We start from the raw sequence: 25,559 nt of genomic DNA, 5'->3' as shown, positions 1-25,559 counted from the left end.
GGCTAGCGCATTCGGGTCGAACCCAGGTTTGGTTGTACTCTCCTCACAGATCATGGTGCCCTGACCGCACCCTGTCCCAGGCCAGGAAGTACGTTGGAGACTCGATGGGCATGAGGTTCGCTGAGCCTGTCATCCTGAACCTGGAGAGTACCTGGGAGGAGAGCGACACCCGCACCCCCCTCATCTGCTTCCTCTCTATGGGCTCTGATCCCACCAACCAGATCGACGCTCTGGCAAAGAAACTCCGGCTAGGTTATCCCCATGCCTATCACCCTGAATGAATCACTAACAAGTCACTGACAATACTGTCATTGTGATATTGTGATTATTTGTTACAGAGTTCAGAGCGATATCAATGGGCCAAGGTCAGGAGATCCATGCAAGAAGGCTCTTACAGATGTCAATGACACAGGTGAGGGCTTCTGACATTCAACTCTTTGTAAATAAATGTAGTGTACAGCATATACAAATGTTTTCGCATAGCTAAAAGTGTTTGTGTGTGTACACACAAGGGTGGCTGGGTCCTGCTCCAGAACTGCCATCTGGGCCTGGAATTCATGGATGAGCTGCTGGAGACCGTCACCACAGTGGAGACCATGCACGACAGCTTCAGAGTGTGGATCACCACCGAGCCCCACGACCGCTTCTCCATCACCTTGTTACAGGTGAAGGCCCTGTATACACCGACAAGATCATTAATCTCCCCAATAATATTACATTCTCCATGTGAAACGGACCTATCCCCTAGCCAAAATCCAGAATTGCTATATTGTCCTAATCACATCCCTTATGTCTAAGAATAAATATTTACTGACATGATTGTTTTCTTTCTTCCAGTCCTCTATCAAGTTCACCAATGATCCCCCCCAGGGGGTGCGGGCTGGCTTGAAGCGTACTTTTGCCGGAATCTCTCAGGATCAGCTGGAAATCTGCAACCTGCCCATGTGGAAACCCATGCTTTACAACGTAGCCTTCCTACACACTGTGGTGCAGGTACAGACTCAGCCCACTGTCTTGGTAAATTCATATTTCTACATATATACTGTATTTAATGTCATTTACTGATTTTTGCCTTGTCTGTTACTCTGTTGTAGGAACGTCGTAAATTTGGGCCCCTGGGTTGGAACATCCCGTATGAGTTCAACTCGGCAGACTTCACAGCCAGTGTGCAGTTTGTCCAGAACCACTTGGATGAATGCAGCCCCAAGAAGGTACAATCAAAATAGTCTAGGTCTATCTGAAGCTACAGTGACTATAGTGTGCTCACAGACCTACATATAACGTTTTTCTCCAGGGTGTCTCATGGGTCACGGTGCGTTACATGTTAGGGGAGGTGCAGTACGGAGGAAGGGTCACTGATGACTACGACAAGCGGCTGCTCAACTGTTTCTCTCGGGTAATGTCATTTTCCTTTTCAGTTAACGCAACTGTCCTGATAAATCTGTTGTACATGTGGGTAATCGTGTGGGAAGCACAGACTTTGTGTTCTAAGCATCATGTGTTCCCCAACAGGTGTGGTTCAATGACAAGATCTTTGAACCGACGTTCTGCTTCTACACAGGATACAAAGTGCCTGTGTGTAAGACAGTGGAGCAGTACATGGAGTACATCGCCACCCTGCCTGCACTGGACACACCTCAGGTCTTTGGTCTGCATCCCAACGCAGACATTACGTAAGACACCGTAGATCATCACAACGCTTCTCTCTTATCATGTCTATGCTGCGTGTTAGTCTCAATACTCAATATGAATACATTAATATTATATACCTATTCTTGTTCAGATATCAGACCAACACGTCTGCTGAGGTGCTGGACACCATCACCAACATCCAGCCCAAGGAAAGTGGTGGAGGAGCAGGAGAGACCAGAGAGTCCATTGTCTACAGACTGGCAGAGGACATGCTGGAGAAGTTGCCCCCCAACTACATACCCCATGAGGTCAGTGCTCACTGTTTATGAAGGACAGGAACACAATGTAGCAAAATATTTTGCAACAAATAATACAGATCTATGTTCCCATTGTACAAATTTTACAAAATGTTTTCCACTTACTGAACCTCCCATATGGTTCTAATGATGGACTTAGCCTTAAGATGCTTTTGGGAAACCAGCCCTTGGCTGTAAAGAGCGAATACACTGTATGCTCACACAACAAATTCTATTGTGATGTGTACTGTAGGTGAAAGGTAGGCTGGTGAAGATGGGTGCCTTGAACTCCATGAACATCTTCCTACGCCAAGAGGTGGATCGCATGCAGCGGATCATCGGAGTGGTGCGCACCAGTCTGGTCGACCTCAAACTCGCCATCGACGGTACCATCATCATGAGCGAAGTAAGAGAGCTGGCTTGAATGACCGCAATAATGTATTACATGTTAACACTTTAATTGTGTTATACTTCAAATTAATATTTAGAGGTTTATAGCTTATAAATCTGTAATAACAATGTATGAAATTGTGTGTTATTTTGATGCTTAAATATTCAATGTCATATTCATGTTTTACCTCCTAGAACCTGCGTGACGCCCTGGACAACATGTTTGATGCACGCATCCCCAACATGTGGAAGAAGATCTCGTGGGAGTCATCCACTCTGGGCTTCTGGTTCACCGAGCTGCTGGAGAGGAACACACAGTTCTACAGCTGGGTGTTTGAAGGCAGACCCAAGACCTTCTGGATGACTGGCTTCTTCAACCCTCAGGGTGAGTCTCGTTCAAAACGTGAAAATCGGCTAACTGATCAAACTTGCAGGGTAAGTTCAATTTACTTGTAATATTCAAAATACAGTTCGGCATAAATTAGCTTGTCTAGTCTTCATCCTATTACATCACTGAAGATATGATTATAATGACATATCTAACAATTGTTATCTATCTCTTTATGTTTGCGCCCTCTGTATGGCTATAGGTTTCCTGACCGCCATGAGGCAGGAGGTAACCAGGGCTCACAAGGGCTGGGCTCTGGACACAGTCACCCTGCATAATGATGTGCTGAAGCAAAGCAAGGAGGAGATCACTGCCTCTCCTGCTGTAAGTAGCCTCATGCAAAACACTATCATTTACACCACATGTACAAGATACAGCTATCCCTTTTCATCTCAATGCCATCCATCATTCTCTGTCTCAGGAGGGGGTCTACGTCTATGGTTTGTACCTGGACGGGGCCGGCTGGGACAGAAGGAACTGCCGTCTCATCGAAGCCACTCCCAAGGTGTTGTTCTGTCCCCTGCCTGTGATTCACATGTTCGCCATCAACTCCACCGCCCCCAAGGACCCCAAGTTCTACATCTGCCCCGTCTACAAGAAGCCTCGGCGCACAGACCTCACCTACATCACAGGGGTTGTGATACGCACGGTGCAGTCACCCGATCACTGGATCTTACGTGGTGTTGCCTTGCTCTGTGACATCAAATGATGGATAACTACTCAGTATTTTTTGGGGTGTTTGTGTAACCCTCAAGTAACACAAATAAATGTTTTTGAAATTCCAACTAGTTAGATGTAGTAATTTTAATGGAATTTACAAGCAGTTTTACATCACAAACAATACTAGTGTTTCGTTCATTGAAAGAGTCGTAGGGCATCAAAGCATCATAAGATAATTAACAGAAAAATCACATCTCGCTCACATTTCAAAAAGTTCCTTAACTAGCTACATATTGTAACTCCAGAAAATGTGATTTAACCCAAAAAAAATGGAGTATCCATTATACTGGGAGTTACAGGTTAGGTAGTTTGTTGTAACACAGAATTTAGCTTGGCGATACTGTCCTCGATTCGTGGAAAAGTCTCAATGTCCTTGTCCAGTTACAGGGGGTCCCTTTGAATTAAGAAAATGCACAGTTATTAAAATAAACATTTTGCTCCATGAAGTAATCCAACTATGTGTATGTTGCCATCTTGTCTATTTCAAGTCTTCTCTCATTGATCGAGACTGGTGGGTTTGTCCACTCCAAAGTGCAGCATGTCATGACAGACACCGGTCTTGGTCAATGAGAGAACTTGAAATAGACAAGATGGCGGCGTACACATTGTTGGATTACTTCATAGAGCAAATTTTTTAAAGTATTTTAGAAATTCAAAGGGACACCCTGCAACTAGACATGGTCATTTTACGAGACTCCCGTTTCCACGAATCGAGGCTGGAGGCAGCCTCAAAGGTTGGTTGAAAATTCAGTGCAGTACCAACCTGTAACTCCCAGTATAATGGATACCAATTTGGGGGGTTTAAATCACATTATCTGGTGTTACAATCTGTAGCTATTCCTTTACATGGTTAGCTGAAGTATTCCCATTTCACAGTCCAACTGCTCTGCTGTGAGGGTGCCCATGAGAGGCTGACAGTCAGGGTTGAATACTGAGTAAGCGCTCAATTCTCCAGGTTCACGTTTAGCTGGGCTCCGCAGCCCCTGGTACAGCCAGTAGAAGAGGGAGATTAGGAAGAAAGGCAACCCGAAGGCCAGCTCAGCGAACAGCCCAAGCAGAACCAGCCAAAGCAACACCTTCAGCAAAGTCCGGTTTGCAAAACCAAGTTGCCTTGAACCAAGCCTTCGGCCCAGAATGCAGTCCAGCAGACAGTCATCCTAAAAAAGTGAAGAGAGAATCACGAGTTAGCGAACACTGAGGGGTGGAATTGAAATAAACGATCTATGCCATGACGCTACCTCAGTGCCTGACGTTGTCGTGTTTTTGTGTTTAGCCTACCCCACACTGTAAAGTCCCTGTAGCCTGAGGGACGGCAGGCATCTGATGTTTTGTCAACTCCTGTGCGTCTTTATCAGCTGTTGACTCCCAACTGGCGGACTTCAAAGTGCTTCCACTGCCAGGTGATGTTATGGGCTGCATCTCACCAGCCCTTGTACGGGGCTCTGAACTTTGCAAGCTTTTGCTAATGCTAACAGCTTCTGATTCATACTCATGCAGAAATTAGATACTGCTTGACAATGTATGCACTGTGCACGACGGGTATCAAGCACTGATAGCTGGCGAACTAGCTAGCTAGACTGATTTGAGACGTCATTTTGTTCTAGCAAATTACCCCTCGATTGTGTGAAACGTGATCTAATCAAAAGCGGAAATGTTATTATAAGGTGCCTTCAATGCATTGATAGAGTTCAACGTTTCACTGTCACAAAGAGTGACGTGAGAAATCCGTAGAAAACAGATCTTAAAATATGTTCTACTTCGGCAAAGGTAGTTATAACTAACCCCAGATTGTTTACTTCCGGTTCGGGCGTAAGTAATGACGTCTGTTGTGTCGTAAAGCGCAGGGAAATAAACTTGACTCAACCGATAACTCAGGGTCGTCACTAGTTAAACTTTAACCACTGCTAACCTTAAATTAAGACCAAAAAGCTCATTTTAGTTATTTATTTTTACGGTATAGTCCATTAAGATATTTTAACTAGTGGAAACCAACAGCCAGGGATGAAGCGCAAGGGTGTATTCACTTGCATCGGTTAAACGCTGTTAAACGCTGTTGAGTTCCGTATGGTTCTTAAACGGAAGTTGTAGTTCAGTCATCTCTCAAAACAATTAAGCAGTTTATGTTGAAACAGAATCAGTGTAATGTTGTATTTCACCTTTATTTAACTAGGCAAGTCAGTTAAGAACAAATTCTTATTTTCAATGACAGCCTAGGAACAGTGGGTTAACTGCCTGTTCAGGGGCAGAACGACAGATTTGTACCTTCTCGGCTTGGGGATTTGAACTTGCAACCTGTCGACCACTAGTCTACCCTGCCGCCCCTGTCATATTTTCCTCAGTAAGTGGGGGAAAGAAGAGGCCCTCTTTGGAACTGTTTTTTTCTTCTGTAGGGTTTTATGGCGGACTACATCCCCAAAAGATATATTGCCGTGGGGTAAATATTGGCAATATAGTAAAAATGTATGATAACAATGTTTTTTTTTTGTCAATTAAGGTTAGGGATAGGCATAAGGTTAGCAGTGTGTCTAAGGGTAGGGTTGTGGTTTCAAATCAGATTTTAAGAAGATAAATTGTAGAAATAGGCAAGATGTATGATTGTGGTAACAAGTGACGACCCCTGAAACGTGCCTGCGTCTTTAAAAAAAAAATCGTTTAACTTATATTTATTCAGGGTAGCCCAATTGAGATCAGTGTCTCATTCCCAATCACATCATTATTCTCTCTTTGTAAACAAAAAGCTAGTTATGGTAGACAGCAGACAAAGGTTTAAGAGTAGCGGCAGCTGCAATCTGTTAAACGGTTTCACCACAGTCAAGAGCTGGAAGGAAAGTTGAATAAACAATCTGATTCCTGCTATTTAGGCAAGATCTACAGTGCATTCGGAAAGTATTCAGACCCCTTGACTTTTTCCACATTTTGTTACGTTACAGCTTTATTCTAAAATTGATTAAATTGCATTTTTTCCTCATCAATCTACACACAATGCCCCATATTGACAAAGCGAAAACAGGTTTTTAGACAATTTTGCAAATGTATTAAAAATAAACAAGTACCTTATTAACATAAGTATTCAGACCCTTTGCTATGAGACTCAAAATTGAGCTCAGGTGCATCCTGTTTCCATTGATCATCCTTGAGTCCACCTGTGGTAAATTCAGTTGATTGGACATGATTTGGAAAGGCACACAACTGTCTATATAAAGGTCCCACAGTTGACAGTGCATGTCGGAGGAAAAATGAAGCCATAAGGTCAAAGGAATTGTCTGTAGAATGCCAAAACAGGATTGTGTTGAGGCACAGATCTGGGGAAGGGTACCAAAAAATGTCTGCAGCATTGAAGGTCCCCAAGAACATAGTGGCCTCCATCATTCTTAAATGGAAAAAGTTTGGAACCACCAAGACTCTCCCTTGAGCTGGCAGCACTGCCAAACTGAGCAATCGGAGAAGGGCCTTGGTCAGGGAGGTGACCAAGAACCCGATGGATGGTCACTCTGACAGAGCTCTAGAGTTCCTCTGTGGAGATGGGACAACCATCTCTGCAGCACTACACCAATCAGGCCTTTTTGGTAGAGTGGCCAGACGATAGCCACTCTTCAGTAAAAGGCACATGACAGCCTGCTTGGAGTTAGCCAAAAGGCTTCTAAAGGACTCTCAGACCATGAGAAACAAGATTCTCTGGTCTGATGAAACCAAGATTGACCTCTTTGGCCTGAATGCCAAGCGCCATGTCTGGAGGAAATCTGGCAGCATGGTGGCAGCATCATGCTGTGGTGGCAACATCATGCTGATGTTTTTCAGCGGCAGGTCTGGGAGACTAGTCAGGATCAAGGGAAAGATCAACGGTTCAAAGTACAGAGTAATCCTGATGAAAACCTGCTACAGAATGCTCCGGACCCCAGAGCATTTGCCCCAGTCTAAAAGGACAACGACCCTAAGCACACAGCCAAGACAGATGGTGCCGACAGATATAGCAGCTCTGCTTCTAGCTCCTAAGTAACTTTGCAGTATTTTGTGTTATTTCTTACATTATTAGCCCAGAAAATGTTTGTGTTATTACATACAGCCGGAAACTAGGAATACGACCAGGAATACGACTTTCCAGAATTAGATCCTTTGTTCATACCCCCCAGAGCAATTTAACTTATTCCAGAGGGTGCTCCAAAACCCCGCCGGTGGAGAAGAGGTATTTGGAATGGACTTCTAGTCCGACTCAGGAGACGTGCACATCATCCACCGCTTCCGAGTATATTACTCGCTAATGTTCAGTCTCTGGATATAATAAAGTAGACAAGATCAGGGCAAGGATTTCCTTCCAAAGAGACATTAGGATTGTGGCATACTCTGTTTCACAGAAACATGTCTCTCTCGGGATACAATCATGGACTACAAAGGCAAAACACGTCACGGACACCGACGTCTTGCTTCCGGACAAGCTAAACTCCTTCGCCCGCTTTGAAGACAATATACTGTTTTATATTCTACTGTATTTTAGTCAATGCCACTCTGACATTGCTCAATCTAATATTTATATATTTCTTAATTCCATTCTTTTACATGTGTGTATTGTTGTGTACTGTTAGATACTACTGCACTGTTGGAACACAAGCATTTTGCAACACCTGCTAAATATTTGACCAATAAAATTAAATTTGACAACGCAGTGGCTTCAGGACAAGTCTCTGAATGTCCTTGAGTTGCCCAGCCAGAGCCTGGACTTGAACCCGATCTAACATCCTTGGAGAGACCTAAAAATAGTTGTGCCTATCTAACCTGACAGAGCTTGATAGGATCTGCAGAGAAGAATGGGAGAAACTCCACAAATACAGGTGTGCCAAGCTTGTAGCCTCATACCCAAGAAGACTCAAGGCTGTAATCACTGCCAAAGGTGCTTCAATAAAGTACAGAGTAAAGGGTCTGAATACTTGCCTAAATTTGATCATTTTTTATTTTGTATAAATTTGTAAAAATAACAATTTTTGCACTTTGTCATTATGGGGTATTGTGTGTAGTTGGAGGGGGGGGGGGATAATTTAGTTACTTTTAGAATAAGGCTGTAACATAACAAAATGTGGAAAAAGTCAAGGGGTCTGAATACTTTCTGAAATGCACTGTATTTCCAAAAAAAAGAAGCCCGCTTTAAATCTCAGCTTTTTCATTAGCTCACCCATAAGTGTATATATATTTTTTTTTACATTAGATCTTTGTCGATCCGAATGCCCAGATATTTATAGGCAGGAACCCGATCAATAGGAGAACAATCCAATGAATAAATATGTAGTTCATCTGAATTTGTTTTGCTAGAATTGGAGAACACATATTTCGTCTTGCCCACATTAAGTACAAGTTTTAAACCAACCAGGGCTTTCTATAAGGCAACAAAATCACATTGCAGCTCTAGCCTGGTTAACAGTTTGCAATGGCATACATAAGTGTCATCTGAATACAGATGACTATTACATGTTTTAATACCAAAATAGTAAAGAGCAGGTCCTAGTACAGTAATACAATTTTACAAGCGGATAGTACATTTCCAGCATCATCAATGTGCACTAGTGGTGAATGATCTTGTAGTATGGAATAGGCTCCATTTGACTTCAAAATCAATACCAGCAATGTGCTTCATTCAAATAAATACATTGCCAGTTCCTTTTTAGTACAATGGGAAGCTTAAAGTACAGTAGCTATTCCATTTCAGATTAAAGTCAGTTGTTTGAGTGTCTTGAGGGGTTTCATCTGTTGGCCAGTGGTCTGTAGCCCATCTCTCCCTCTAGCTGCTCAGCTGAAAGTGCACCCAGGAGAGGCTGACAGTCTGGGTTGAACACTGAGTAAGCACTCATTTCTCCAGGTTGGCGTGCAGTTGGGCTCCGCAGCCCCTCATACAGCCAGTAGAAGAGGGAGATTAGGAAGAAAGGCAACCCGAATTCCAGCTCGGCAAACAGCCCAAGTAGAACCAGCCAAAGCAACACCTTCAGCAAAGTCAGATTCGTGAAAGCCAGCCGCTTTGAACCAAGCCATTGACCCAGAGTGCTCTCCAGCAGCCAGTCATCCTAAAAAACGGGAGGGAGGGAGGGGGATAAATGAAGTTACAGTAGCTAACATTGACAAGATGGAATCAACGTTTATTACTATCTGTTTTTTCAGACACAGATTAAGAATAGTCCTGGTTGACTAACAAGTGTGGTCAATGAATCTCCAAAGAATGTGTTTATTAGTCCAGGACTAGGCTTAAACAGCGTAGGGTAACCAACCCCTCGTATTTTAAGTAGATTTTTAGCCTACCCCCCAATGTTTAGTCCTTATAGCCTGATGGACAGCAGAGATTGGATTATCTGTCAACTCCTGTGTGTCTGGATCAGCTGTTGATGACTGGCAACTGTCCGACTTCAAAGTGCTGCCATTGTCCGAATATGTTATTGGTTGTTTTTGAAAAGATTCGCTCTTCCTAGCGGCCACATCAGCCCTTCTTCGGGCCCTGAACTCCGCAAGCTTTTGCTCCATATGTGTAGAGCTTCTGAGTCATGCAGCAATGAAAGAATGCGTGGCAACGTGTGCACGACAGTTCGCTAGATTTTTTTGAGATGTCCCAAAAAGATTATTCGAGTGAAATCCCGTCTTCCCAACCGCGGAAATCTTGTCTAAATTGTGTTATGGTAATAATTGAATTCACTGTCACAGGAAGTATGAAAATATTTTCTTTAACAAATCTGTTTTGCTTCAGTTTGTTTATCTTCCGGTTCAGCTAGGCGTACGTAACGACGTAGATTGTGTAGTAAATCGTCAACCCCATCATCCACCTGACAAGCCAAACTAGCTTTTCTTGGTAGACTGTTTGACTTTATTCAATTTTTATATTGTAAGTAACCAAATATGCAATTGACTGATTATTTAGGTATTTAATTGCGTATTCCAGAGCATTATAGATTAAAAAAGTGTACAGTAGTTAGCTCTGCTCAGCTAGCTAGTTTAGCTACAATCCAACTCATGTCAAAATTCTCCATCCATAGTTCTGGATGAATCGAATAAAGGTAAATATATAGCTAGATCAAGATGCCCTTTTAGATATGTCCCTTTTATGTTTGTATAAGAAATGGACACAGGAAAGTATTAAGACTCACTGACACACTACATAAAAAAGCAGGAGTCAAGTATTTGAATCTGATTCACACATGCAATATCCTCTCTAATATCCCATTTTTTTCCCGACACAGAATGGACAGCCCCAGCCCACCCTCACCGTTGAGCAGGCCAGATGTAAGAACAGTTGTCACATACTTTTGTCTTATTACTAATGCCCAGTAGTGGAACAGATCTCTTCAAACTGCTTGTGATGCAGTGGTGCTGAGTGTGGTCATCCAAGTCTTCTCTGTGCCATGGAATTCAGCGCAGATGGAGGAGGCACGGGAGAGCGCCTACAACATGGGGACGATTCGATAGCTGGTGCTCCCCATGGCCACCCAGATCCAACAGGTCATCAAGGCTTATGGCTTCAACAACGAGGGAGAGGGGGAAGTCACTTTGTGAAACCAGTTCCATACAGAATGAAGGGGTAGAGAGAGACAAATCTATTGTCACTTGTCAGTGGCATTGTTTTGTGTGAAGACTGAATGCTATCTTTTTGCATCATGTTCAGTTTGACCTATACTGAACAACAATATAAATGCAGCAATTTCTAACATTTTACTTAGTTAATATAAGGAAATCAGTCAATTAAAATACATTCATAAGGCCCTAATCTATGAATTTCACATGTTGGTCATAAATATCTTTTAAAAAATGGTATGGGTCGTGGATCAGAAAACCAGTAAATATCTGGTGTGACCACCATTTGTGTCATGCAGCTCGACACCTCCTTCACCTTGAGTTGATAAGGCTGTTGATTGTGGCCTGTGAAATGTTGTCCCACTCCTCTTCAATGGCTGTGCGAACTTGCTGGGTATTAGCGGGAACACACTAACGTCAATCCAGAGTATTCAAAACATGCTCAATGGGTGACATGTTTGAGTATGCGCTGGTTGAAATTCCTGCAGTCAGCATGCCAATTGCCCTCAATTTATGGCATTGTGTTGTGTGACAACTGCTCATTTTAGAGTGTGTGTTTGTCCCCAGCACAAGGTGCACCTGGGTAATGATGCCATTTAATCTGCTTCTTGATATGCCACACCTGTCAGGTAGATGGATTATCTTGGCAAAGGAGAAATGCTCACTAAGAGGGATGTAAAATTTGTGCACATACTGAGAGAAATAAGCTTTTTGTGCATATGGAACATTTCTGGGATCTTTTATTTCAGCTCATGAAACCAACACTTTCATGTTGAATTATATATTTGTTCAGTGTATTTGTGAAATCATGGTGGTCAATCATAGTAGTCATTGCTTGTTTTAGCTATTTTTCAGGTGTTCTTAAATTTGCCAGTCTGGTGAAGATGTATGAAACTCAGGATCCAGAGATAGCAGCCATATCGGTCAAACTGGGGTCTCTTCTCCTGCCTCCCCTGTCCACTCCACCCATTGGTGCAATCCCAGCCTCCTCGCAAACTATTTTATTGTGGACCGCCTTGTTTTTCCAGAAGGGACATCTACAAAATGTTACTGTACTTTCATCAAGTACGTGCAAACCTGGAATTCAGCTCATGATATTTTCATTCAGTCTTAGGTGAGAGTGAATTGGTTACCTTATTTCTAATGTCCTGAGATACACACAAAGCACATCTTTATTGGTTGAAATGAAAACAATGTCAGAAACACAAGCACTGTCCATGGTTTTGACTTGTCATTTATACCATTAATTGCTGTTTGAGAGGACAATGATTTTTTTGGTATAAAACATTTTATACTGCTATTGTATAAAATGTAAATCTCAGTTGTCACAGCTAGATACATTGTATTAATATAAAACTCAAATTTGACATTTTTTAAATTCAAGATAACAGCAACACAAAACAGATTAAAACAACCTTTATTATGGCAGTAATGCTTTGGCAACTGTTTGTCATTTATCATTCTCGTACAGTACCATTGTCACAGTAAAACTGTTTAGGGAGGGCCTCTGTGTCTCAATTTATACTTGAGACACATACAATACATCACTCTTATTTCTCACCTTCTCCCTCAATCACAAAGACAAGCAAACATTGTAGGATCCAGTACTTATATGGCCTCATTGTTGTTCCTATTATCAGACAAAACCTCATGACAGTTCATTCCCATACTCCATAACAGGAGACAAGTCCCTCTGTTGGATAGTCCACCATATGGCACTTCTGTTTGCATACTACATTTAAAATAACATTCAAATTCAAAAGTTCTTCCAAACAAAACATACATTAAAAATATTACTAGTTAGACAGCACCATACACACATTTTTTCAAAGGCAGTCACTCTTGGTTGATTGCAGTTGTGATGCACACAATGCCATTGAATGAACTCATTCAAGTTGTCCAGACCTTTTTTCTGCTTTGAGTTGGGTTGTATACAGACATTAAAATACTACTTCTGGCTACATTAATATCACAACGGGATAGAGTTTTCTAAGGGTATAAAATCAGATCCATGGAGAGAGCGTGTCTATAACATTCAAATCTTCCAGTTAACTTGTGACAGACTTTATATTGTTGATCAAATTAAAAGGCATCAAAATAAGTGCACAACAGAGTGAACAGCAGTAGAACCCTAAGTGAAGAACTTGAAGTCATTGTTAATTTTTCCTGGTGCAAATAGTAACATCCTTCCCATATCCACAATTTCCTAATTTATGGTTCTCCTTGTGGTCATTTCCAATGGCTCCTCATTCAGTGCAATCACTGTGTATTTACCAAAAAACCCAGCTCTCAGCCCAAAACCCCCATGGTCAGCGCTTTCTGAAATCAAGATCGACCCAGTTCATAGTAGCTCCATCCACAGTGCACCTTCAACCATTGGCCAGCAGCAGGAGCCCCTGCACAAGGAGTGAGGCTGAAGGAGAATTCCGTTCCAACAGTAGTCCTAAACCCCCTAGTGGTATATCACTCAAGAGTCCAGTTCATGATGCATCAAAAATAACCAGACTGGTGGTGGCAGACCAGTTAGATGTAGTGTTTGGTATAGAACCCAGAAGGGAAATGACCTTACATCTCAAAGTGACGAAATATGCTTTCAACGTACCCCAGGACCCTCTGCCAGTCTGGCCCACCTGGTCTCAGCATCTCCTCCACGGTCTGTCAAGCAAACACAAACACTGTTGAAGAATAATAACTCCATACTCTCCGTCATGGACAAACTCTTCTCATTCAAAGGTGCCCACTAAGGAGTACTACGCAAGGCCCCAATCACAAATACAAACATCAGTGACACCTTACATTTTAGTCACAAGTCAAGCTCCCTACCGTATGTTCCCAACAGCTGTGTTCCATGTTCATGGTGACGTGTTAGTACAAGTAATATGCATGTGAAATTCCCAGTAGTTACCCAGTTAGTTTAAATGTGGGTCTCACCAAAGTGGCTGGGATTCCAACACTCTCCCCTGTCTGGAAGGCTAGGTCCAGGTTCTCGCTCTGCACAGAACAAGTTAGGACTTAACTGTAGGGTCAATATAACAGTATGTGCTGTATGTGAATGGGTATGCATTCCTCTTACTTTGTCTCCTGTGCTGAGACTACTGTAGGGGATTTGTGTGGGCAGATAGGTGTGGTACACGGCACAGAAAGCAAGACCATCCTCCCAACTGCTACTGAAGTTGGTGATCTCAATATTCTGTAAATAAAAATAAAAAGGTTTGTATGGGTCAGAATACAGACCGATGTTTTACAAATATGAATGGTAAGCTTGAGTTATTCTAGAAAACTTTGCCACTTCTGACCTTATAGCCCTGGGTGCGGCTTTGACACCAACGCAAGAGTGAGTTCCGCCTGGAGCCTCCATGACATCGCAGCAGCATACTGAAACCATCCTGAGGTCTGGAAGGTGGATAGCAGACAAAAGTTATGTAGATAGAAGGCTTTATTTGGGCATATTTCTTAAGTATCTCTAGAGGGCCTGTCTACTCACCTGAACAATGGGTCTGCGTTCTGGTCCTCCTCCTGTTTTTCTGCCGGACATGAGCAATTAGTCAAGAGCACAGTAACTTTAATGCGGAAGACACATTTCAGTTGATTGCATTCAGTTGTACAACTGTCTAGGTAATAAGAAAGCAGTTGTGGATTAACTCATTTACAGTGCCTTCAGAACATATTCATACCCCTTGTCTTATTCCACATTTTGTTGTGTTACAGCAGTAATTCAAAATGTATTATGTATAAAAAAAATATTCTCCACATCCTGGAGTCGACTCTTCACTGTTGTCATTGAGACTGGTGTTTTGCGGGTACTATTTAATGAAGCTGCCAGTTGAGGACTTGTGAGGCATCCGTTTCTCAAACTAGACACTAATGTACTTGTCCTCTTGCTCAGTTGTGCACCGGGGCCTCCCACTTCTAATTTACATTCTGGTTAGAGCCAGTTTGCGCTGTACTGTGAAGGGAGAAGTACACAGCGTTGTACGAGATCTTCAGTTTCTTGGCAATTTCTCGCATGGAATAACCTTCATTTCTCAGAACAAGAATAGACTGACGAGTTTCAGAAGAAAGTTATTTGTTTCTGGACATTTTGAGCCTGTAATCAAACCCACAAATGCTGATGCTCCAGATACTCAACTAATCTAAAGGCCAGTTTTATTGCTTCTTTAAATCAGGACAACAGTTTTCAGCTGTGCTATCATAACTGCAATAGGGTTTTCTAACGATCAATTAGCCTTTTAAAATGATAAACTTGGATTAGCTAACAACGTGCCATTGGAACACAGGAGTGATGGTTGCTGATAATGGGCCTCTGTACACCTATGTAGATATTCCATTAAAAATCAGCCATTTCTAGCTACAATAGTCATTTACAACATTAACCATATCAAACTGCATTTCTGATGTTATTTGAATGGTCTAAAAATGAGCTTTTCTTTCAAAACAAGGACATTTCTAAGTGACCCCAAACTTTTGAACGGTAGTGTATATAAATGATAATTAATTTTCAATACATTTGCAAACATTTCTAAAAAAAGATGGGTGAGAATTGTTTTTGGAATTCAGGCGGTAACAACTAAATGTGGAATAAGTCAAGGGGTATGAATACATTCTGAAGGGACTGTAGTTAATGAATGAATTGACACACACTTGTATAGAAGCTAGACCAGCTGTCCTGTCGTAGCAGTATGCGGTCCATCCTTTTCCCTTTGGCTGGCTCTTCTTTCTAGTAAGAGATAGAGAGACAGACAGGACATACTGCATACATGCATGACTGATCCCAAAATGGACCCTTGAATTTCAAGGCCAGGCTTTCTGATAGCATTTCAAAAACAAACTTGTTGGTTGAATATTAGTGTTACCTTGTAGAGAGGCAGTGTTGTGCTGGTAGGGTTCTGGGAGCTACCATTCTGTGCAGGGAGAGAGTCAGTGGGCAGGGGAAGTCGAGAGAGGCTCCTGGAACAGATAAAGATAGGCTTTAGTTGCCACAGATAAATGTAGGATACGTGTGTCTATAGCATGGCCTTGCGCAACAAGGTCAAAGGTTGCTCCTACAGAGACACAGGCTGGCTAGCTTACATGCTCCAGATAACAACAAACAGATGCCTCACCCCTAAAATGCTAGTACATTATACGGGCATGAGGCGGCACTCACCTGGAACGCTCTGACATCACCACAATCCTTGGTGAATCTCTCAAGCCGCACCCTTTCTCCCCGGCTGCCAAATTCCGTAGGTATGCCGCCGCCACCCCCTTCACTTTGATCAAGTTCTCCCCTCCTCTAACAAGCTCCTTGGGAAACTGCCCTCCCATGTTAACATCCTCTCCCTCACTCTTCACCCTTTTCTCTCCTTCCACTTCTCTTTCTGAATCCTCTCTTTTCTTCCCATCCAGTGCCTCCATCGTGCTTATGTCTTCACTAGTGTCTTCTCCCTCTGTGTCTCTTCCCTCTATCTCTCTGTGTGAGTCCTTCTCTCTTTTCCTCAGTGAGTCCCTCTCACTCTCCCGGAGTGTGTGTCTCCGTGTGTCCAGCTCAGCCCTAGTCTGTTGGTGCTCCATGGTGAGAGCAGACAATCTGTGACAGGCCTCTCTGTGTTCAGCCCTCAGGCTCTCCAGCTCCCTGTCCGTGTCTTGCTGTCTGCACTGGGCCTGGTCCAGCTGGCCCTCCACATTCCCATGGCTCTCTCTGAGCGTGCCTAGAGTCTCTTCCGCTTCCACGCGCAGCCGGTCGGCCACAGACACTGCCACCTGTAGATCACACTGGAACTGGAGCCACTCAGCTCGCTCAGTCTGCCAGAGAGAGAGAGAGAGAGAGAGACAGAGAGCGAGAACCAGACAGAGCGAGAGCGAGAACCAGACAGAGCGAGAGCGAGAACCAGAGAGAGCAAGAGCGAGAACCAGAGAGAGCAAGAGCGAACCAGGCAGAGCTAGAGCGAGAGCGAACCAGACAGAGAGCGAGAGTGAACAAGACAGAACCAGACAGAGAGCGAGAGTGAACAAGACAGAGAGCGAAAGCGAGAACCAGACAGAGCGAGAGCCAGACAGAGAGCGAGAGCGAGAGCCAGACAGAGAGCGAGAGCCAGACAGAGAGCGAGAGCCAGACAGAGAGAGCGAGAACCAGACAGAGAGCGAGAACCAGACAGAGAGCGAGAGAACCAGACAGAGAGCGAGAGAACCAGACAGAGAGCGAGAGAACCAGACAGAGAGCGAGCGAGAACCAGACAGAGAGCGAGCGAGAACCAGACAGAGAGCGAGCGAGAACCAGACAGAGAGCGAGCGAGAACCAGACAGAGAGCGAGCGAGAACCAGACAGAGAGCGAAAGCCAGACAGGCCAGCAGAAAGACATGCATACATCCTGTCACTGTCTCAGAAAATCTATTGTGCTGTTGATACAGTCTACAGAAAACATGTCTGACAAGCAGGGACTTTGCTTTAGTCAAGTAAAAAAAAAAATCAATAGGTTACCAAGTTCAGAACCTGTTTTAGCTAAACTAGCCAACCCAATTCAGGTGAACGTATAAACAAGATATGCCAGTGTAACAGTATAACTTTAGACCGTCCCCTTGCCCATACCCGGGCGCAAACCAGGGACCCTCTGCACACATCAACAACAGTCACCCACGAAGCATCGTTACCCATCGCTCCACAAAAGCCGCGGCCCTTGCAGAGGGCAAGCAAGGGGAACTACTACGTCACCGATTGAAACGCTATTTAGCGCGCACCGCTAACTAAGCTAGCCGTTTCACATCCGTTACACCAGGAATGCCTGCAATGTTCCTTGTGTACAGTTAATGACAGTAATATAGAGATTGAGGGACAGACTCCCATATGGCAGGGCCTTCACACTGCTTATCACTGGCTCATGTACACTAGTTGTTGCACCATGTTTGCAGATGGAGTTCAACAGCGATACATATTCCCTAAAAGAACATCTTAGAAATAAAGTCAAAGTGCATCACATTTTTTAACCACTGATAAGCGTGCTTAGGTTAGCACAAATATTTCCATTTCATTCAGGCAGTAAGTGCAATGTTCAGGCTAGTTGCAGGGTTTGTGGAAGGCAGGGTTTCTCAATATTTGTGCTAACCTAAGCAAGCTTATCAGTGGTTCAAAAATGTGATGGGGCTTTGACTTCTTTTCCTAAAATGTCCTGTTACAGAATATGTATCACTGTTGGCCTCCACCATCTGCAAACATGGTGTAAGAACTAGTGTACATGAGCCAGTGATAAGCAGTGTGAAGTCTAAAATATCTAACATAGTACAGTACAGGGTAGAGAAGGGAAAAAGCAATCCACATCAAAGTAATAGGGATGGATTTGTGTGTGGTCTTAAAATGTCCTCCTCTATGCCCGTCTCTGCAGTGACCGAGAGAGAGGGAGGGAATGCAGTGGGAGAGAGAGGTAGGGAATGCAGTCGGGAAGAGAAGGAGGAGTGTCTGACTCACCCTCAGTGTGTCCTTCAAGTTGCGCACCTCCTCGACCAGCTCCTCTCTCTCCACCAGCAACCGCCTCAGCAGCTCTGACACACAAACATACAGTAAACTTAAGGATGTATTTTACACCCCTTGACTCTTTCCACATTATGTTGTGTTACAGCCTGAATTCAAAATGGATTAAATTGAGATTTATTGTCACTGGCCTACATACACACAATACCCCATAATGTCAAGGTTTAATTACATTTTATGACATTTTTACAAATTAATTTAAAAAATTAAGAGCTGAAATGTGTTGCCTCAATAAGTATTCAACCCCTTTGTTATGGTCAGCATAAATACGTTCAAGAGTTGAAATGTGCTTAACAAGTCACATAAGCTGCATGGACTCACTCTGTGTGCAATAATAGTGGTTAACATTATTTTTGAATGGCTACATCTCTGTACCCCACACATACAGATAATTGTAAGGTCCCTCAGTAGAGCAGGGCATTTCAAACACATATTCAACCATAAAGACCAGGGAGGATTTCCAGTGACTCTCAAAGAAGGGCACCTATTGGTAGATGGGTGAAAATAAAAGGCAGACATCAAAAATCCCTTTGAGCATGGGGAAGTTATTAATTACACTTTGGATGGTGTATCAATACACCCAGTCACTACAAAAATACAGGCATCCTTAACTCAGTTGTCAGAGAGGAAGGAAACTGCTCATGGATTTTAGGGAGGCCAATGGTGACTTTAAAACAGTTACAGACTTTAATGGCTGTGATAGGAGAAAGTGAGGTTGGTTCAACAACATTGTACACTGAACAAAAATATGAAGGCAACATGTAAAGTGTTGGTCCCATATTTTATGAGCTGAAACATAAGATTACAGAAATGTTCCATACATACAAAAAGCTTCTTCCTCTCAAATGTTGTGTACAAATTTGTTTCCATCCCTGTTTGTGAGCATTTCTCCTTTGCAAAGATAATCCTTCCACCTGACAGGTCTGGCATGTCAAGAAGCTGATTAAACAGCATGATCAATACACAGGTTCACCTTGTGCTGGGGACAATAACAGGCCACTTTAAAATGTGCAGTTTTGTCACACAACACAATGCCACAGATGTGTCAAGTTTAGAGGGAGCATGCAATTGGCATGATGAATGCAGGAATGTCTACCAGAGCTGTTCCCACATTTCTGAGAGAAATACACTTTTTGTGCATATGGAACATTTCTGGGATCTTATATTTCAGCTCATGAAACATGGAAGCAACACAACATTTTGCATTTATATTTTTGTTCAGTATACTTTAACATCCATGCAAAACCTGAAAATTGATGTCTAGCATTGATCAACAACCAATTTGACAGAGCTTGAAGAACTTTGAAAAGAATAAATGGGCAAATGTTGCACAATCCAGGTGTGGAAAGATCTTAGAGACTTACACAGAAAGACTCACAGCTGTAAATAGCTGCCAAACGTGTTTATACAAAGTATTGACTCCGGGGGGTGATTAGCTATTTCTGCATTTAATTTTCAATACATTTGCAAACATTTCTAAAAACATGTTATCCCTTTGTCATTATGGGGTACTGTGTGTAGTTGGATTAGAATTGTTTTAATCAATTTCAATTTGGCTTTAACAAAATGTGGAATAAGACGAGGGGTATGAATACTTTCTGAAGGCACTGTCCATACTGTAAGCACCTGCACGCACACTCTGTTAAGTAGAGACAAGACAAACAAACTATTATGAACCGATTGGGTTGCTATGGCCACACAGATGCAGAGTCCTTACCGGCTGCTCCTGCTGGTGCGTCCAAGCCCGGACTGAGCCCCAGTGCAGACCTGTGATGTTCCAAAAGGCTAAATAGTGCCAGGGCCATCTCCTCCCCAGCTCGCTCTGGCCTTGCATGGGGCTCCATCCCACTGTCCCGCTCCTGCCAGCTAGGCTCCAAAGGGCTACCCTCAAACTGAGGGTGCTGGCCTGGGGACACAGGGCTGCTGGTGTGGCTGTTAGAGCACTGCACTGTCTGCCTTCCACCTTCCATCTCAATCCCAGTCCCCTGCGGAGACACTCTGCTCTCCACTGTAATCACGGCCCATTCTGGGGGACGGACAGTGTGTGTCTCCAGTTGGAAATGGGGGAGGCTCCACCCTGGCAGACGATGCCCCGGGTGGTCCCGGAGGACGGTGTCCCCTGCTGCAGCAGCTGAGCCGCGGCTGGTGCCAGATCAGAATCAGAGAGGGAAGAGGGAGGAGTTTGTAACATATCTAAATGAGATCCTGGAGAGGGAACAAGGGAGTGGAGAGAAAGAGGGGAGGATTAGAGAAAGCTGATATAGGGGAAGGAAGAGATGGAGGGAAGAATGTATGCACACATGACTGTAAGTCGCTTTGGATAAAAGCGTCTGCTAAATGGCATATATTATTATATTATTATTATTATTATAAGAGGAACAGAAAAGCGAGAGAGAACTGCTGTCCTAAGCTATTTTCTGTCTATAAAAACAATACAGAAGAAGACCACAGTTGGCTGCGCCTCTTGGAGGATGCCAGTTGCCTGCGCCTCTTGGAGGATGCCAGTTTATTCTCTAGTGCGCATTCACACAGACAGGTCCATAAGGATGTGTGCTTGGCCAGCCTATAGCGTCTCATGTTCCCCCTCCCTGTCCTTGCATTGAGCAGCAGAATTCTGCAGACTCCTCATTACGCTATCAGATGTGTTGCATGTGACTAGCGGTGTGCACACAGTATCCAGTAAGATATTCTCACCCCAGTCTGAGTCCGTTTCCTGCATACTGAAAACAGCTAGAAAGGATAGGAACTGCCAGGGTTTTAAACAGGCGTATAGGGGAGGGATGCGTGTCAGAAAAAGAGAAGACGATGCAAGAGGTTCAACATCAAGCCAGGTGTGTGTGTGTGTGTGTGTGTGTGTGTGTGTGTGTGTGTGTGTGTGTGTGTGTGTGTGTGTGTGTGTGTGTGTGTGTGTGTGTGTGTGTGTGTGTGTGTGTGTGTGTGTGTGTGTGTGTGTGTGTGTGTGTGTGTGTGTGTACGTTCATGTAGGGAACCTGTAGGGCCATGGCTGTCCTTTCCACCGACGTTACCCATGATGCAGCAGGTGCAGGGAGACAGCAGTGTGACTGTGCTTCCCAGCACCCCTCACATTCCCCTCTGGTGCTCTCTCTTAGGTCCACCGCAGATTGGATAGGGCATAATACACCTAGAAGTAGAGAAAGCTCAGACCATTCATATTTTAATACAAATATGGTTAACACTACTAAATTCCCCTTTAATAGAGTGGGTACCCTGACTACAGTGGAAAACAATGTTGTTTTTTCTCAAGTGATGGGAGCAATGACCGATAGTTAAAATGCTGCAAGGTAATTGATCGGTTGGTCCTTCTGTAGCTCAGTTGGTAGAGCATGGCGCTTGTAACGCCAGGGTAGTGGGTTCAATCCCCGGGACCACCCATACGTAGAATGTATGCACACATGACTGTAAGTCGCTTTGGATAAAAGCGTCTGCTAAATGGCATATATTATTATTATTATGATCAGGGATGACTGCTGGTGTATGTGCTTATCCCTGCAGGATGTTCACCATCATCATGCCTGACTCCCTGTGTCCAGTGTGGCATTAGATTAATAACACAAGTAGGTGATGAGAGGGAGAAAACCTGACAGTCCCCAGGGTTTGATGTGGAATTAATAGGTTGTTAAATTGATTAGGCCAGCCTGATCAATGGAAAGGCAGCTGCTTAGTTTTATGGACTGATTGTGTGTGTGTTCTTGCAGAAAAAATATCTTCTGAATACTAGTGTCTAATACTTGTAAGGCATGGTAATAAGGCTACGGCAAAACTCTGAACATTTACAGACATTACACATCGGATCCTGAATAAAATCATCCCTGTGATATACAGTATCACCGGTTACTAATGGCATAGACTCGGTTCTGTAAAGGTAGACTAGACACTCGAGAGGGATACAATAACAAGGCAATAAATACACATACTATCTCGGTGTCTAGTCACTGCACAAAAACATCACCGTGCGAGCTATTGAATCAGGCGAACACAAACACTGTATTCTCTTGTAATCAACCACCCACCTCGATATATATTCCCACGACCACGTAGCCTACCGCCCGATAAATACTGTTTCAGTCGCTCTTCTCAGCTTTCATCGCCGCATTTTTCTCCGTCTTCAATAGTCTGATACAGGTTTGGGGGGCTGTTTCCTGCTGTTGAAACGTTGTGTAGTATGAATGGAGAAAGATAATTCTGGAACCTGCTTGGAAGAAACGATGCGGTAAACTGCGAGACAGACGGAGGGACGGACTGTGCTACGCCGCGCCGTTAAACCTTTGGGAGGCAAGGAAGCCAGTCTACTAGAACGCTGGATATATTTAACTATAAATGTGTGTATAAAAAGCTCCACGTCCAGAAGTGTTGAGCGAGGAGAATATCATGAATTTGGATTAAATTCAAGTTGATAATGACAGTTGCCTAGGATACATTCAGTAGCTCCAGTGTTGGAAGTTCCGATGCAAATATTGGCAGAGAAGGTAGCGTAAACCTATTTAATAGAATACATTTATTTTTCCTGAAGGAAGTTCAGTTTTTCTTCAAGAGATTCTCCAAGTATTTTAGATCAGCGATCAACGAAGGGACCTATAGGATTTCAGACGGACCTACTAGAACTTCCCGGGGGTCTCTGACTATATACCTTTACTTGGCCCAACCAACCGTTGGACGGCGCTATTATCCTTTTACGTCGTTTGTCATTGCGTCTCTCTCTTGTCCCCCGCGTCCGGCTTGTACATAAATCATAAACACATCTCTCTTCTTAAAAACGGTAACTAACTCTCAACCCCAATTTCAGCCTTTGCCCAACCCCTACAAATGTAATAAATAAATGCATTCAGGTGAGATGTTGTGGGTGGAAGAAATTGTGCAAAAATATTAATTTTGAGTTGTAGTTGAACCTGATCCCAACACTTTCTCACTAAAGCATACTTACCAGACGTCCACTGGCATATTCTGATAATAAAATGATGTGCATCGCATGCATTTATGGCTCTGAACAGTTAGCTCACAGTGATATGCGCCGAGTTACTGACATCTATCCCACTTGCTGGGCGCTTCCCCAAAATATTTCGCGGTATTGTGTTGGGAAGAGAAGTGCAATCATCGCCTAGAAATGGAAGAGTATGGGCTCAATTCAATCCAACCCGCATTGCATTGTTTATGCAGTAGTCTTTTTTCCAATGGTCTAATTAAAGCACAGATTGGTTTCAGGTACTGTATAAAAAAAACTACTACCAGGGCAACCCTTCTCACAGGTATGTTTTCACTTTTCAGAATTATAACAGAGTTTTTGCACGGGATGAATATTGTAAATAAAGGGTTAAAAGAAGAAAAAAGATATCCAGCCCATGTGGGATTAAAACTCACAACCATTGAACTATGAGACCATTGTTATTAGCGGACTGCGCCACCAAAAAGTTTTCATTCATTTTCACAACAAAAAAAAGTAAAAATATGAGTACTGTCTTAATAAAACAATTTACACCACCATGCTAGAGTACACTGGCTAATGTTACTGCCTCATGTTCAGCCAATCAGGTTGTAGCAGTCTGTTTACCCCTGGCTGAACGCTGTGTGCAACATCAGGAAGTAACAGACATTCTATCAACTACCTCATCCCCATATTATTATTATTTTTGGTCATTTGCACCCCAGTATCCCTACTTGCACATTGATCTTCTGCATATATATCACTCCAGTGTTTAATTGCTCAATTGTAATTACTTCGCCGCTACGGCCTATTTATTGCCTTAACTCCCTAATCTTACTACATTTGCACACACTGTATATATTTTTTTATATTGTGTTATTGACTGTGCATTTGTTTATCCCATGTGTAACTCTGTGTTGTTGTTTGTGTCGCACTGCTTTGCTTTATCTTGGCCAGGTCGCAGTTGTAAATGAGAACTTGTTCTCAACTGGCCTACCTGGTTAAATATATGTGAAATAAAAAAAATAAAAAGTGGTGGAAAATTGTGTTTTATTAACACATTTTCCCATTTGTTTCCCTGGCAGCTCGGCGTTAAAGCTAGTTCAGGAGGAACGCGATGCCCTTACAGCCTGAATCGAGGATGTTTTATGTCGGTAGATGAGGAACACAATGTATAGCCGACTCTAGTAGCCAAAAGGCAGTTTTCCATGGGCACCGCCATTGAGGGATTCCACCATGCTTCCACCATTTTAAAGTAGTCGAATGGGTAGGAATTCCTATGGGTTGTAGCCTCAATGGCGCTGCTCATGCTGTCACAGAAGATATAATAGCACAAGTATAAAGACGAGTCCTCTATCTTTCTATATGAGCCGGCTGCATACATTCCAGTTGGACACAGATGACAAACAATGTAAAAGGAATACTAGCTCAATCTGCCAGCTCATTGGGCTATTCTCTACTACTGTGTAAAACTAACAAGACATACCAAGTTTAAAACTTTGAGGTAGGCCGCCGTCTACTAGGGGCTATTGTTAGTTTAATGTCGCTTAACCCAGAACAAACATCTAATTTGGTTGTTCATTCTGTCCACAATATTTTACTGTTAATATGATATCCTTGAGTGAAGTACTAATTGACCCCTGGAGGGCAGAATAAATCAACATACTGAACAAATAGACTGATACAAGTGAAATAAATTCATAAAAAACATACAAGAAAAGTCCAATTGACTTGATTTAGTGAATATGGTTTATTTCCCCCATCTATCTGTTAAAGGAACATGATGCAACTTTTCAATCCTCTCAAAACTACACTAGTGCCTATGGCCTGATTTGGGATTCTCACAGGACCTGGGTACAACATTTACATTTACATTTAAGTCATTTAGCAGACGCTCTTATCTAGAGCGACTTACAAATTGGTGCATTCACCTTATGACATCGAGTGGAACAGTCACTTTACAATAGTGCATCTAAATCTTAAAGGGGGGGGTGAGAGGGATTACTTATCCTATCCTAGGTATTCCTTAAAGAGGTGGGGTTTCAGGTGTCTCCGGAAGGTGGTGATTGACTCCGCTGTCCTGGCGTCGTGAGGGAGTTTGTTCCACTATTGGGGGGCCAGAGCAGCGAACAGTTTTGACTGGGCTGAGCGGGA

At 43.2% G+C, this 25,559-nt stretch overlaps 4 protein-coding genes across 6 annotated transcripts in view; 1 reads left to right on the top strand and 3 right to left on the bottom strand.

The window, feature by feature from the left end:
• Positions 1–3,508, top strand: part of LOC123995344 (dynein axonemal heavy chain 8-like) — a 66,274-nt gene extending 62,766 nt beyond the window's left edge. The window contains exons 81-92 of the mRNA XM_046298894.1: positions 50–252; positions 339–412; positions 513–665; positions 838–993; positions 1,095–1,211; positions 1,295–1,396; positions 1,513–1,673; positions 1,784–1,940; positions 2,182–2,334; positions 2,514–2,703; positions 2,909–3,030; positions 3,128–3,508. Coding sequence (XP_046154850.1) covers positions 50–252; positions 339–412; positions 513–665; positions 838–993; positions 1,095–1,211; positions 1,295–1,396; positions 1,513–1,673; positions 1,784–1,940; positions 2,182–2,334; positions 2,514–2,703; positions 2,909–3,030; positions 3,128–3,415 — 1,876 coding nt within the window. The 3' untranslated portion in view covers positions 3,416–3,508. The remainder of the gene's footprint in view (positions 1–49; positions 253–338; positions 413–512; positions 666–837; positions 994–1,094; positions 1,212–1,294; positions 1,397–1,512; positions 1,674–1,783; positions 1,941–2,181; positions 2,335–2,513; positions 2,704–2,908; positions 3,031–3,127) is intronic.
• Positions 3,493–5,317, bottom strand: LOC123995343 (SAYSvFN domain-containing protein 1-like). The gene is made up of 2 exons (XM_046298892.1): positions 4,705–5,317; positions 3,493–4,583 (listed from the first exon to the last, which is right to left on the bottom strand). Exons 1-2 carry the CDS (start codon positions 4,843–4,845, stop codon positions 4,269–4,271), a joined length of 456 nt encoding a protein of 151 aa, XP_046154848.1. The 5' UTR covers positions 4,846–5,317; the 3' UTR covers positions 3,493–4,268.
• Positions 5,318–8,518: 3,201 nt separating this feature from the next.
• On the bottom strand, positions 8,519–10,153 carry LOC123995716 (SAYSvFN domain-containing protein 1-like). Its single transcript, XM_046299388.1, has 2 exons — positions 9,706–10,153; positions 8,519–9,473 (listed from the first exon to the last, which is right to left on the bottom strand). The coding sequence occupies exons 1-2, from the start codon at positions 9,922–9,924 to the stop codon at positions 9,156–9,158; spliced, it is 537 nt and encodes a 178-aa protein (XP_046155344.1). The 5' UTR covers positions 9,925–10,153; the 3' UTR covers positions 8,519–9,155.
• Positions 10,154–12,366: 2,213 nt separating this feature from the next.
• LOC123995341 (cytospin-A-like) lies at positions 12,367–23,584 on the bottom strand. 3 transcript variants are annotated; one of them, XM_046298890.1, is made up of 12 exons: positions 23,409–23,584; positions 21,457–21,608; positions 20,184–20,671; positions 18,404–18,477; positions 16,112–16,746; positions 15,819–15,912; positions 15,607–15,682; positions 14,450–14,489; positions 14,262–14,358; positions 14,039–14,155; positions 13,897–13,956; positions 12,367–13,620 (listed from the first exon to the last, which is right to left on the bottom strand). In XM_046298890.1, exons 3-12 carry the CDS (start codon positions 20,434–20,436, stop codon positions 13,531–13,533), a joined length of 1,536 nt encoding a protein of 511 aa, XP_046154846.1. In that variant the 5' UTR covers positions 20,437–20,671; positions 21,457–21,608; positions 23,409–23,584; the 3' UTR covers positions 12,367–13,530. The 3 variants fall into 3 exon arrangements, with proteins under 3 accessions (XP_046154846.1, XP_046154847.1, XP_046154845.1); XM_046298891.1 differs by lacking the exon at positions 23,409–23,584 and adding an exon at positions 22,498–23,315 and having other exon boundaries at positions 21,442–21,608; XM_046298889.1 differs by lacking the exon at positions 23,409–23,584 and adding an exon at positions 22,498–23,315.
• Positions 23,585–25,559: the final 1,975 nt, after the last annotated feature.

This window comes from Oncorhynchus gorbuscha, linkage group LG14, assembly GCF_021184085.1.
Source record: "Oncorhynchus gorbuscha isolate QuinsamMale2020 ecotype Even-year linkage group LG14, OgorEven_v1.0, whole genome shotgun sequence".
NCBI lineage: Eukaryota > Metazoa > Chordata > Actinopteri > Salmoniformes > Salmonidae > Oncorhynchus > Oncorhynchus gorbuscha.
The sequence above is the reverse complement of the archived record's forward strand: the minus strand, read 5'-3'. Positions and strand labels throughout refer to the sequence as shown.